Genomic DNA, 15407 nt, shown 5'->3' on the forward strand with positions numbered 1-15407 from the left:
ACTACACATCCAACACTTTAGAACTTTTTCTCAAAACAAACCCTTAAAAATCACGTGGTCAGCGTTAATCATCCTCTAGGCACCTCTCTCTCTCTCTCTCTCTCTCTCTCTCTCTCTCTCTCATATGACAGCCTTGTGTTGTTTAGCATTACAAGAATATCAAATGCCCTGTGAGATTTTTATTCTCATTTTCCTTCTTCAGATTTCTGTTTTAAACCTTCCAGTGTCAATTTTTGTTCAGATTGTCTTAGTGGATACTGGAGATTTTGATACAAGCCTCCATCTTCTTTTCCTGCCTATACTAAAGCCTGAACAATTCTAAAAAAAAGATTATCGATCCAAACTTGATTTTGAACAGTCTAAGACTAGAAACTCTATTCTTACAAATGGTAGTTGAGCATTCTATTCTCTTGCCAATGACATATGCCACAACTTCTGTCTATTCAACTGTGTAACAACCTGATGCATCCTTTGCATCATCAGAAATGAAAAAGCTGATTTATTAGCATCCTACTTTTCTTCAAACTCTTATATTGTTTATCTTGGCAACCCCACTCCACTCGATGCCCTCTGTGGTCCTCTGATAGAAAAACTTCATAAGAATTCTCTTCCCTCGTGATGCCAAAAAAGGCCAGAAGTCCTGAGGAAATTTTTCTACTTGTTCTCAATACCTGTGCTCCTGAGCCTGCATCAGTTTAGTTGCACCTTTTTTACACTTTCATATTCCGCTGGTGAATTTTCTTCTGAATAGAAAATTTCTTATATCTAGGAAGTTCCTAAGGGTGATGGCTCCTGCCCTTTCATTTATGTTCTGATTGCCTTTATTGTTTCCACAGTAATGGAGAAATCCATCAAGTCAATGTTATGTATTGGCTGATGTTACTTCTTTTGGGAAAATTCAATGGAAAAAGTGGTGTAACTGTTGCTGTTGGTATTTCTAAGGATTTTGATCATGTTTAGCATAAGTCTTCTAAACAAGTTTCCATCTTAGGCTGGAAATCCTATCCCTAATTTTGATGATTATAAATGCACTGTTTCACCTTCCAGTTTAAAAATCCTCGCTCTGTAGAAATGGCCATAACTTCTGAAATACCCACCACCAATTCCTTGAATCTTTACCTTCAGTAGTTCTCTCGTGGGATAAAGCAAACTTGGTGAACTTTAAAGCTTCTGAAATCTTTTGTACCTCACAGACAAGCAGGCACAACAAAGAGTCATCATCACGCAAAGGCCTCATCCAGAATTATTAAGACCATATGGGCACTGCTCGTCCTGGACTAATGTTATTAGTGGAGTCCCTCAGGGCTCAGTGTTGGGTCCATTATTGTTTTCTGTATTCATAAATGATATTGATGATGGTATATCAAGCTTAATGTCCAAGTTTGCAGACGATACAAAAGTTGGCAGGGTTGTCAAGGACACTACTGACACTATGCTGCTGCAACAGGATCTGGAAAGGTTGAGCAGATGGGCTGAGAGGTGGCAAATGAAGTTTAACATTGACAAATGTAAAGTACTACATGGGAAACAGCAACCCCAACTCTGTGGGTACTACACTGACAGTGGTAGAGAATGAAAGGGACCTGGGGGTGGTTGTGCAGGCAGATATGAAGTTCTCTGAGCAGTGCAGACGGGCTGCAAGAGTAGCTCATGGAGTATTGTCAATGATATACAGGAATTTTTCTAGCAGGGATAAGGTGATTATTCCCTTGTATAAGGCAATGGTCGGGCCACACCTAGAGTACTGTATACAGGTCTGGAGGCCTCATTTCAAGAAGGATGTAGAGCTCTGGAACGAGTACAGAGAAGGGCAACAAGATTAGTGAATGGAACAAAGGGGTGCTCTTACGAAGAAAGGCTTAAGTTTTGCAAATTACAGTGTCTGGAGACTAGGCACCAGCGAGGTGGTCTGATAGAGGTGTATAAAGCCTTGAATGGTTTGAGCATGCTCAATGCTGATGGGATTCTTCCTCTAGCTCAGAATAATCACCTGAGAGGGCATAAATTCAAATTGAGGAAAGACAGATGTAGGATAGACGTGCGGAAATTTGCCTTTAGCCAGCGGGTGGTTGGTTGGTGGAACAGACTTCCATCCCTTGTAGTGGAGGTTGATAGCCTAAATAAGTTTAAGGCTCAGCTAGACAGGTATTTTGAACGAACAGAGGGGTGAAGTGGGGTTTTTTTTTTTTTTTTTTTTTTGGCTGATGCTGCATAAGCTTGCTTTCTTGCATCAAATGCCTCTACTAATGCTAATTTCCTCAACTGTATTGTCACTGGAGATGAGTGTCAGATGTTTCAGTGCAACCCAAAAAAAAACACCAGAGTATGCAGTAGACTTTAAAATAATCACCATGGCCGAAAAATTTTGTTTACAGAATTCTAGATTCAAGACTATGCTGATCATGTTGTTTTTTTGTTTTTTTTTTTCCTTTTGACAAACAGGGTGTGATTTTCATATTTGTATCTGAAGGGGAAGCGATTCAATGCTGCGTTCTATGTAGAGTTGCTTCAGACTATTGAAGCCCATTTCCCAGGTGACGCTGCAATTTTGAAAGAGAGACTGCTGGTTCTTGTTGCACAACATTGCCATCACCTGTTTTGAAGATATTTCCGATGAAAAATGGCATTGTAGAGATCAGCCATCCACCCTATTCTTCCTGATCTAACTTTGGACTTTTCCTCTTTCTCAAGGTGAAAATTCTCCTTAAAGAAAAGGGATTTCAGAATGTTGTGGATATAAAGAAAATCATAACTGCTGAACTGGATATTCTCCCTTTCTTTTAAACATTGCCTTCACTGGCTTTTTTTCATATTCTTCTAGAATGATATAAGTGCATTCAATAATCAGCTAGTGAATTACTTTGAATAAAAATAAAACTATTTTTGATCTCCTTCAATTTGTGTTCTTTTTATTGCACGAGACAGAGAGAACACTATTGCTGTACCTCATATTTCCTGAAAACTACAATATACAGAAATTGGAGTACAATGTTGACAAATGTCTTCTGTATTCGTAACCTTCAACCCATGCATGGGTTAAAAGTTAAGAATATATATATAGTAAGCATACTATACGTTCTAATATCTATCTTTCCTGTAAATTTATAAAATCTAAATAAATTTGTTATTTATATATAAGGCTTTGAACTGTTTGTAATCCAGTGTTACATATTTTTGTTTTAGTAATTTTGATGTTAGCCCCTCTAGCTATGTGCTGTCCAGGGTCAGTCACTCTTCCTTATCAGAGTAATTTTTTGATGAGCGACTTAATAAACTGATAGTTATTATTTATTTATTTATTCTTTATAATATTGGTGGAAATACACCACAGAAAACTCTTAAACGAAAAAACTACGTTTGTAGTGTGAAAGGGCATCATTTTATCTGTATCTCATATTGTGCTCATCCTTCACAACAAGTTGCCATGTATTGCACTACCTCGAATAAGTAACGCTTCACTAAAAGAGAAGACTATTGTTCCTTATTCTCAGTGGGCACCACCATCACCCAGATCGCACCGTTTAAAGGCTTATTGGCCATTCATCGGTCGGTGGGTGGGTGGCCAGGTACCCTGGTATTGCAGACATGGCAATCCAGTGGTGAAGATAATCCCACACATGTCAGCAATACCAGGGTACTTGTCCACCCACCAATGAACGGCCAATAAGCCTTGAAACGGTGCCATCTGGGTGGTGGTGGTAGTGCCCACTGAGAATAAGTAACAATAGTCTTCTCTTTTAGTGAAGCATTACTTATTTGAGGTAGTGAAATATATGGTAACTCGTTGTGAAGGATGAGCACAATATGAGATACAGATAAAATGATGCCCTTTCACGCTACAAACATAGTTTTTTTCGTTTAAGAGTTTTCTATGGTGTATTTACACCAATATTATATAGATCAGGGGTGGCCAACAAGTTGATTGCGATCTATCAGTCAATAGCGGCTTTAATTTCAGTCGATCGCGATGAATTTTAAACGTATAAAATTTGTAATTTTTATATAATGATTCTGCCACTAGAGAACTGCTGGGTATGGTTTTATTAAAATAAAGAACTAGAGGTCTTGATATATTTAACGCATTCAAAAATTTTATTGAAAAAATTAAATTACCACTATCTAAGCTCGTATCAGTAACAACGGATGGAGCCAAAAGCAATGACAGGGCATCTTAACGGATTCATCGCATTGTGCCAAAAGGATGGTAATTCCCAGATTTTTTTAAGTTACCACTATATCATCCACCAACAAGTGTTAGCCAGCAAAAGATTAAATACTAAGTGTTGTGGACATAGCTTTCAAAGTCGTGAATTCCATCAGAGGACAATCTCTTCAAAGGAGACTTTTCAAAATACAACTCGATGAAAATGAACCAGATCTGATACTACACACAGATGTGAGGTGGCTGAGTCGGTGTAAGTTTCTACAGAGATTTCGAAATTTCCTGAATAAAATTAAAAAATTTGTTGATCAAAGGGGAGATGATTATCAGCAGCTACGACATACGGAGTGGTTGTGTGATCTGGTTTTTTTATGGCAGATTTTACCAGTAAATTAAGTGATCTGAATTTGGAATTGCAAGGAAAAAATAAAAATGTGGGTGGCATGATTAGTAATATTTCTGCATATAAATATCAATTTTTTCAATGGCTAAGGATTTCAAAGAAAAAAAATTCTATCATTTTTCAAATATGCAAGATCATTTGCAAAAATATCCTGTTTTTGAATTTAATAGCGAGAAATCTGTTTCTGAAATTGAGAAAGTTGTGGATGATTTTGAAACAGTTGAAGACGTTGTTCAATATATTTCTTATCCATTTAATGTCAACTTAGATACGAAACAAATTGCAGAAAAAAATCTGCTGGGATTTTTCACATGGAGAAAATATTACTTGAAAATGAAATTATTACATAGCGAACATCTTAAACGCCAGATCATCAGAAAAAGACTTTTGGAAATATGTTTGCCGAGAAAAGTACCCAAATGTAAAAAAATGCAGTGAACTTTTAAATTCCTGTTTTGGTTCCATATATTTATGTGAATCAGCCTTTTCGTATTTGGGGGGGACCCGAAGACGAAGAATCGCTCTACCTTGTGGACTTGCAAACAGAAGCTTTTTTACGGTTGGCCTTATTACAGTATATTCCTGATTTTGAAAGCTTAGCAGATGAGATGAAGACACAAACTTTGGATAAATTAAAAATTTAAATACCTATGAATTTAAAATAGGAATCGTGAATTGTATTTAAATTTAAAAACAACACTTTTCAATATGTGTTGATTAACTTTTTTAACCATGTGCAATGAAATTCTTGAAGATATCGCAGTAGATCGTGGCACATTTTGAAGAAAAAAGTAGATCGCACCACAAATTAAGTTGGCCACCCTTGATATAGATTATTTATACTCTTAAACATATGATGCCTTGTTGCTTTGGCTTTCACTCAAACATTATTTATTTATTGTATACCGTAGAACTCTCTGAGCACACTGCGAACGTTAAATGCAAAATTCCTCTCTCATCTTATCTTCTGTCAGATTAGAGAAATTCACTTGGCTCTTTCTAAATGAGATTATGATATATTCTGAAATCACAGTACAGATTAAGATATTAGACAATCATGTTGAAAGAAATAAATTTGTAGCACCTAGTCCATTCTAAATTTATTGTTATCTGTTGTTTATGTATCTTCTATGCTTTGAGATTGGAAACCTCTGAGATGCATATTTTCTCAGAAATACATTGCTATACTTAAAGTGTGCTCAGACTTAGCACACTGTGGCTTTATTAGCTGATTCAACGTTCCTTTATTTATTTATTTTTTTAATTTCCCCATACTGCTATGAACCATTTTTGACCAGTGCCCTATCATTTTCAAGTTGTAACAACCCCCCCACCCCAGATACACTTGTAATGGGCTTAATTTTTGATTTTGACCCTTTCCCCCTGGTTATTGGTATCTTATAATTAATGTGTATATCCATTATTGTAAATACATATATTGTTTAGTGTAGGCAGAATTTCTCATAATGTTTTGAGATTTAGTGAAGGTATGCATACAAGTTTCAGGGTAGTATATGCTGGGAGATGTGTCCATGAAATGTATACATTTACTGAAATGTATGTGTGTGTGTGTGTGTATTTTTATTGTTTATTTATTTTTATAATATATAGGAAGAAGTATCTTCATCTTTAGAAGAAGTGAAAACTCAAAAGGCCTTATTGAAAGCTAAATGCGAAGAGATAGGGAATTTGCAAAGACAAAGAGAAACTATATGCAAAAGCAGAGAAGAAATAAAGCTTCAAATTCAGCAACTGGAACATGATGTGGAACGTTCGAATAAGGAATCTAAACACTCAGCTCAAAAGGTCTGTTACAAAAATTTTTATATTTTCTTCATATTTCAATACATAATGTAAGCAAGAGAAAGAAGAAGATTAAAAAATGAAGTGCATAAAGTAAAAAAATAATAATTCGATTAAAACAAAAAAAAAAAAAAAAAAAATTCAAAATATTGGAAAGGTACAAACATTTGTGTGCAGATCATGCTGTAGTGAATCACCTCTGCTACAAAGTTATTTATATGAATAAAATTTATAATGAATAATATTTATAGAATTATAATTACACAAATTGTCATATACATTCAAGCATGGAATATAAATTGATTGTAATGCCAATCATTAAGGAAAATTAGTATCTATATAATGTCGGTGTAGATACGCCATAGATAACTCTTAAGAAACTACGATGGTAGTGTGGGGGCATCATTTGCTCTATATCTCATATTGTACTCTTCCTTCATAGCAAGTTGCCATGATATTGCACTACCTCGAATAAGTAACGCTTCACATTCGAGGTAGTGCAATATCATGGCAACTCATTGTGAAGGAAGAGCACAATATGAGATACAGAGCAAATGATGCCTCCCACACTACTATCATAGTTTCTTAAGAGTTATCTATGGTGTATCTACACTGACATTATATAGATATTAAACTCTTACTCTTAACATATTATTCCTTGTGCATTTAATTATTTTTAGGAAAGTGTGTATCAGTTTAGTTAAGAAATGAATAACCCATTGTTCTTAATGTGTGGCAATTACTTCCAATTTTTTTTCTTTTGGTCAATTTGATGTAAATTACCTAGTTTGCAACACTAAATTATCATTTATAGCTGCTTTCGAATTTCACACACACACACACATACACACACACACAGCAATTTCAATAGGATTCAAATCTGAACTGTTGTGCAGACACACACAAATGAAAGTGGGAAAGATTTCTATTTGACACCATTTTTCAGACACTTATACTGCAGCTTCTAGTATAGATATGTTTTTTTGAGCTTGTTACTAGATCAAATAGACATTCAGAAAAGGTGCTACAGTAATATTATTTTCAAATAAACTATTTTTTGTAATGTGAACTTCTCTTTTTATGTAGAGTGCAATGTGGTGTCTTTGCAGTCTAGAATGCATCTTTACAATAGATGAGTTTCTTGAATTTTTTTCTCTCTTTCAGAATAAAGTTCATTGTAAGGAGCATTTCCATGCATGGATAGAAACAAATTTAATATCATTCCATACTATATCCTGCGTTTTTTCTATTTCCTCTAACTAATGGAAATTTGTGTAATTTTCATACAAAAAAAAATCAAGAAAAAATCATTTTGAAAGGTATTGAGAACTTCAAGCTTGACAGAGTGGATGAAGAGAATGAAATTGTTAAAATTTTCCTACATCTCAAAGATTCTACATGTTTGCTCATGATTAATTATCTACTTGTGCAGATGCAGGAGAAAATTACATCTGAAACCCCAAAGGGGGGAAAAAAAGCCTTTTACAGCCATATTCTTCAGTAAGAAATTCCAATGTCTAAGTGCTGGTATTAATGTTTACTGCTTCTTAAACACAAATATGCAGCTTTGAATTTTATTTCACTTGTTTGGGGGGGGGGGATAAATTATATCCTTTAAGAAGTTAAAAGGACAAGGATAAAACATAAGTAAAGTAAACATGAGTATAACAATATAAGAACAAGGTTTATGTAAGCACTTCCCATTTGTGTCCTTGTTACATATAAGTAGCCATTAAAGCAATCATTATTATTCTTTATCTCATCGTTATTTTTACTTCTACTTCCCATTACCAATTTCACTTTAATGCAAAATTTCTATATAAGGTTTCCATATTTAATGCACGTGATAAACAACAAAACAAAGTCTTAATATCATACTAAAATTTGAAATACTAACATTACAAATACTGGAATTTACTAGGAAGAAATAATTTTATCTATTTCATTATCACTCTCGCAGACAATGGCTTTCATACTTATAAGATAGACATTTTGACTTACCAAGCTTATGGTTGGTGCTGCCTGTTCAGAGGATGACTGGGAGTTTTTGCCAGTTGGACTCCTTGAGCATTGGCTCTATGCTCTGCTTGACTGTTGGCGACTACTTCTTGGTGAAGCTGCTCATAGGATCCAACTTGTCTGTACTCATCGTCTTCTCTCTGCTTCTTTCTCCTACTCTCCTAGGTCCTCCAAGGGCCCGCTTTTATGTCCGAAATTCTCCAAAAATGTTTATAGAATGCCCATTTCTAAATGGGTGTTAAGGAGACTTGCATAGAATAAAGGTATTCACTTCTCTTCCCCTGCGCGAACACACCATATTGCTTGAACTTCTCCAATGTTTATAAAATTCTGCTAACTCTTCTGACCCATGTGCTCTTAATAGAAATAGCTGCACCATTTAAGTAAAACACTGGCTCTTGGGTAAATTTTATCGCTCAGTTAAGAGTGGAGATTTTAGATCTCTTTTCTTACATAACACACCTCTAACCTATCCTTAATTGGGATTTTTTGTTTAACGGAAACTGCAGGTTATTAATAATTGTTGCAGCAGTTTTGAAAAGAGGTAAAGAGAAGAGTATAGTTTCCTGGAATGGGAAAGAACTCTTAAGCCCCTCCAGTATAGCAATGCTTTGAGCAGTGCTTTTGCTAAATTCTCAGCAGCAGAATTTGCTAAATTCTGCTGCTGAGAATTTAGCAAAGAGATTCTAAATCACTAGAATTTTAAGAAATTAAAAACACCACAGAATGGCATTGTATTCCATTTACTTTTAAAATTATGTGGTCCATTTAACAGCTGCCAGCAATGCTGTGAGACAGATTGGATTTACTATGTCATTTTGCAACATCTTAATGATAACGCTTTTGCCTCTTCCAGTTCCCTGAATTTGTTTAACCTGTCAACTTCCACAATGGCAGATGAAAGTCTGTTCCGGCAGTCAACTACCCTCTGGTTAAAGACAAACTTTCTGGCATCTATTCTACAACTGCATTTCCCCAATTCGAGTGTTCGGAATCTGATCAAGAGGAAGAATACCATGAGCATTGAGACAGCTAAAACCAATCACGGCCTTGATCACCTTGCAGGGGGCTTAGTCTCCAGATTCTGCAATTTGCAGGACTTTAGCCTTTCTTGGTAAGAGCACCCCTTTGTTCTTTTCAGCAATCTTTTTGCCCTTCTCTGTACTCACTCTAGCAACTCAACATCCTTCCTAAAATGAGGCCTCCAGACCTGTATGCAGTACTCAAGGTGTAGCCTGACCATTGCCTTATACAAAGGGATGATCATCTCCTTATCCCAGCCAGCAAAATTCTTGTATATCATTGACAAGACCCCATGACCTGCTCTAGCAGCCACTATGCACTGCTCAGAAAACTTTATAACTGACTGCACAATTACCCACAGGTCCTTTTCATTCTCCAATACTTTGATTGTAGTATTGTGCAGTTGGTACATTTCTCTGGAGTTACTGCTACCCTTTTGCAGTACATTGCATTTGTCAAAGTTAAACTTCAGTTCCCACTTCTCAGCCCATTTGCCCAACTTATCTATATCCTGTTGCAGTAGCATATTGCTTTTACTAGCGTTAACAACCCTGCCAATCTTTGTATCATCGGCAAACTGGGACATTAAGCCTGATATTTTATTTTATTTTTATGAAAACCCCAAACACGAGAGGTATTAGAACCTATAGTACTTAGTACCGTGCTTAGGTTGGAGGTTGAGAAGACGAAAGAAGATATTTGTTGACATTAGACTTGAACTTCTGTAGACTGTAGTTTTCAGGAAATACGTACGGAGGAAGGTTGTTCCAAAAAAAGAGTAGAAGTATTTGCAATGGGCGATAATTGGAAGGGAGGGATTTGTCACTCTTTATAGGAACTGGCTGGATATGAGCAAATTTCCAAGCAGAAGGAAAAACACCTTTGGACTAAGAAAGTGAAAAAACGTGCCAAAAAACAGGAGTAAGTTCAGGAGCACAGGTTTTGAGAACAAGTGGAGAAATACCATCAAGACCTGGAGCTTTCTTAGTATCAAGATTCGTCAAAATCCTTCTGACATCCTTTTGATGGAAGACCACAGAGGCATTGAATGGAGCATATTGGGAATGGTGGAAGGTGTTTTACCAAGATCATTAATACAGGAGGGGGAAGAAAAATGGGATGCTAGAAGGTCAGCTTTATCCTTGACTGAACTGAGAACAGAACCATCCAATTTTGACAGAGGAGTGAGCAGAGATGGGGAAAAGTCACGGCAAATAGCTTTGGCAAGAGACCAGAATGCTCGACTACTTTTAGGGCAAGAAGCAAGTTTTATACTCTTAGCCTGTTCAAAATCTAGTTTTAACTGATTAATAACTGCTTTACAATTGTTGCGAGCTTTGATGTAGTCAGAAAATGAAACTGAAGATTCGGAAACAAGCCAATTAAGATATACAACGTTCTTCTCTTGAACCGCCTTAGCACATTTATTGGAAAACCCAATAAATGTGCTAAACCCAATTTAGATAAAGGACAAGATTTTAAAGTGGAGTGTGGAATAAAGGATTCCATTCCTACAAGAATAAGTTCACTGACACGATCTGAGAAAACATTGACATCAGAAGTTTTGAAACAGTAATCCGACCGAGGAAAAGAAGAAAAGAAATCTCGCAGTTTATCACATTTTGCATTCTTGTAATGCCAAACAATACGAGGTTGGGAATAGCCAGAGAAAAAGGCTCCACTGGAGAAGAGAATCACCAAGTTGTAATCTGAGGTACCTAAAGGACCACTCACTTCGACCGTGTACTTAGAAGGGTTGTTTGTGAGAAAAAGATCAAGCGTGTTGACTTCATGGTTAGGATTGGCTGGTATTCTTGTAGGTAAATGAACAATCTATGCAAGGCCATTAGTAATTGCAAAAGCCTCAGAATCTTGACCAGCCGGGTCGGTGCAACTAGAAAACAGAAGCCAGCTGGAGTTGTGAATATTAAAATCACCAAGGAAAATTACCTCACTGTTAGGAAAATTGGAATGGAGAAAGTCAAGTTGCAAAGAGTGGAAGTCAAAGAGCTCCAAGTGATTAGTGGAGTTGGGAGAATGGTAGGGACAATAGATGAATTTGACAGAATGAGGTAGAGAGATTTTAAGCCAGAGAAAATTGAAAAGAGGAGATTCCAAATTACCAAGTCTTTGACAGGGAATATCAGAACGGACGTAGGCACCAAGTACCACCTTTGAGGCGAAAGGAATCATACAGCGAATAATTTGGGCAACTGAGATGAGCAGTGGTTGAATGAACCGATAACTGAAGTTCTGTCAGAAAAAGTACATGGGGTTTGGCAGACTGCAAGTGGAAATGGACATCATTGAGATTAGAATTGAGACCACATATATTTGTGAAATGAACTAGGAAGTGTTTGGGAGGTTTAGATCTGTTCACAGATAAGCTTACTCTATTAGGTTGATAATTCATGGTGTATTCAATAGTAAGAAAGATTGGGGGTGACATGCTGTATAAAGTAATGAAATTTTTGGATATGCCGTACACATGGTAAGAATAAAGCCAGATCCTTGACATAACGTGTCCTCGACAATGCCCCCCCCCCACGCATACACACTACTCGAACTCCCTCCAGTCACTATCTGACAGAGTAGAGGTAGCAAGATTATACATGAGCTGATCAGGAAGTCTCCTAAAGAGTTACTAGTAGGTACGGTATGGTGTACTAACTTGTGGCCGGCCTACGAACACCGTTTTAAAGCTGTACCCTCGACATTTAAGGAAGATTGGATATCACTATGATATCCAATTCATCATAACCTCAAAAGTCATCAGTCATACTGCATGACGGAAGAGATGGGGAAGGGTTGACCAGAACTTAGCTCTGGAGACTATAGTCTTCCATGTGCTATAGTATCAAAGTTTTCCTGAAATCCAAATATGTGATATTAAAATTATTTTTTTCAACCAGTTATTACCACATCATAGTATCCAATCAAATAGGTCAGAGAAGACATCCCCTTAACAAACCCATGCTGTGTCTGAATTATTACTGCAGTCTTGTCTAGATGATTCTGCAATCCTTCTTTAACCGGTGACTCCATTATTTTTTCTCAGAACAGAAGTTAAACTAAAAGGTCTGTAATTACTTGTGTCAACCTTTGATAACCCTTTGTGAATTTGGGATACAACTAAGGATTTGCTTACTTCCTGTGCCACCTCCTTCAATATAACTGCATAGATCCCTTCCACCCCAAGTGACTTTCTTATGTTTAACTTATACAATTTTTTCTCCAATTTTGTGGAGGAAAAATAACTCTCAGTTATTAAAAATCATTTATCTCCCTTATAGAATTTGTCATGTGTGAATGTAGATGCAAAATACTCATTTATTTTATCAGCTATCTTAGTAGGATCATCAACGGTTATACCATTTCTATCACGTGGGCCAATCTGATTCAGCATCTTCCTTCTAGAGTGCGGTTCAACCATGATTTGTCAAATGTATTGCATTCCATTCCGCTCCTTTCCCAATAAATTTATCATCAATAAATCTGATATATGACGATATATCACAACAATTCTAGAAACTCAATCTTTGACTGACATTTTGCTTGGGAATGTTATTACTTTAAGAGGAAGCAGCCTGGACAAAATTTAGGGGATGTTTCTTGGAAATAATATTCCTGTAAAGTTGCTAGCAGAGATAGTCACTACAGAGGCTACTGCATAGGGAAGGGAGGGGGTAAAGGAAGCACAAAGAATGCCAAAATAAATGCCGAGGCCACGTTATATCAAGGATCTGGGTATATTCTTACCATGTGTACGCCATATCCAAAAATTTCATTACTTCATACAGCATGTCCCACCCACTTTTTCTTACTATTGAATACACCATGAATTGTCAAACTAATATAGTAAACTTATCTGCGAAAAGATCTAAACCTCCCAAACACTTCAAAGTTCATTTCACAAATATACGTAGTCTCAATTCGAAACTCAACGATATCCATTTCCACTTGCAGTCTGCCCAACCCCATGTACTTTTTTCTGACAGAATCTCAGTTATTGGTTGATTCTACTACTGCTCATCTCAGTTGCCCAAATTATTCGTTGTATGATTCCTTTTGCCTTAAAAGTGGTACTTATGCATATGTCCGTTCTGATATTCACTGTCAGAGACTCGGTAACTTGAAATTTCCTCTTTTCAATCTTCTCTGGCTTAAAATCTCTCTACCTCAATGTGTCAAATTCATCTGTTGTCTCTACCATTCTCCCAACTCCACTAATCACTTGGAGCTCTTTGACTTCCTATCTTTGCAACTTGACTTTCTCCATTCCAACTTTCCTAACAGTGAGGTAGAATATGGTGATTTAAATGTTCACAACTCCAGCTGGCTTCCATTTTCTAGTCACACCGACCCATTTGGTCGAGATGCTGAGGCTTTTGCAATTACTAATGACCTTGCATAGATTGTTCATTTACCTGCATCCAGGAGTGTCCAAATTAATTTGTGATGCAATCTACTTTTTTCCTTCAAAATGTGCCGCGATTTACCATCTCAAAAATTTCATTACACGACTTGCACAAATCAAGGGATGACTGTATATTTAAAATTCGTCATGATCGACCGAAATTAAATCCGCGATTGACCGGAAGATCGCGATCGGCTCATTGGCCACCCCTGACCTACATGAACACCAGACAATCTTAATCATACAGCCAACACGCTTGATCTTTTTCTCACAAACAACCCTTCTAAGTACACGGTCAAAGTGTGAGGGGTCCTTTAGGCACCTCAGATCACAACTTGGTGATTGTCTCTTCTCCAATGGAGCCTTTATCTCATGGCTATTCCCATCTTCATATTGTTTGGCATTACAAGAATGCGAAATAGGATGACCCGCGAGATTTCTTTTCTTCGTTTCCTTGGTTGGATTACTGGTTCAAAACTTCTGATGTCAACGTTTGCTCAGATCGTGTCAGTGAAATTATTCTTGCAGGAATGGAATTCTTTATCCCACACTCCTTTAAAATCTCGTCCTTAATCTAAACTTTGGTTTTCCAATAAATGTGCTAAGGCTGTTCAAGTGAAAAAAAGTTGCATATCATAATTGGCTTGTTTCTCATTCTTCAGTTTCATTTTCTGCCTACACCAATGCTCGCCACAATTGTAAAGCAGTTATTAATCAGTCCAAACTAGAGTTTGAACAGGCTAAGAGTAGAAAACTTGCTTCTTGTCCTAACAGTAGCTGAGCATTCTGGTCTTTTGCCACAGCTATTGGCCGCGACTTTTGTCCATCTCTGCTCCCACCTCTGTCCAAATCAGATGGTTCTGCTGTCACTTCAGCCAAGGATAAAGCTGACCTGCTAGCATCCTATTTTTCTTCCAACTCATGTATTAATGATCTTGGTAAAACACCTCCCACCATTCCCAACACGCTCCATTCAGTGCCTCCTCTGGTCTTCCATCAGAAGGATTTTTATGAATCTTGATGCTTAGAAAGCTCCAGGTCCCGATGGTATTTCTCCACTTGTTCTCAAAACCTGTGCTCCTGAACTTACTCCTGTTCTTTGCCCCTTTTTCACTTTCTTATTCCAACGGTGTTTTTCCTTCTGCTTGGAAATTTGCTCATATTCATCTCAAGCCAGTTTCTAAAAAGGGTGACAAATCCCCCCCCCATCCAATTATTGTCTCATTCCAATTACTTCTACTCTTTCTAAAGTGACGGAGAAATCAATTAACCCCAACTCTTGAACTACGTAGAAACCTTCCATCTGATCAGCAATCGCCAGTATGAATTCCGTCAGTGTCGATCCACTGGTGATATTCTTGCTTATGTTACCCATTTATGGACTAATTCAATGGAAAAGTTCAGTGAAACACAAGCAGTTGCGATGGGCGCCTCCGTAGCCAGGTGGGAAGGAGCAGCAGTGCGTAGCACATGCTTCTTGATTAGACCGGGGTTCGAGCCCGTCACCACCAAATACGGAGTATGCGGAAAGGTCAAGGAATGACCACCGCATATCCCGGAGCAATATGGCCTTAGTTGCT

General features: G+C 37.2%; 1 protein-coding gene across 1 annotated transcript in view; it reads left to right on the forward strand.

The window, feature by feature from the left end:
- The window catches only part of SMC2 (structural maintenance of chromosomes 2), a 640522-nt gene that overhangs the window by 471349 nt on the left and 153766 nt on the right, over nt 1-15407 (forward strand). The window contains exon 18 of the mRNA XM_090385021.1: nt 6177-6371. Within this exon, the coding sequence (XP_090241147.1) occupies nt 6177-6371 (195 nt within the window). The remainder of the gene's footprint in view (nt 1-6176; nt 6372-15407) is intronic.

Source organism: Mastigoproctus giganteus, chromosome 11, assembly GCF_048544385.1.
Source record: "Mastigoproctus giganteus isolate SK-2022 chromosome 11, ASM4854438v1, whole genome shotgun sequence".
Taxonomy (NCBI): Eukaryota; Metazoa; Arthropoda; class Arachnida; order Uropygi; family Thelyphonidae; genus Mastigoproctus; species Mastigoproctus giganteus.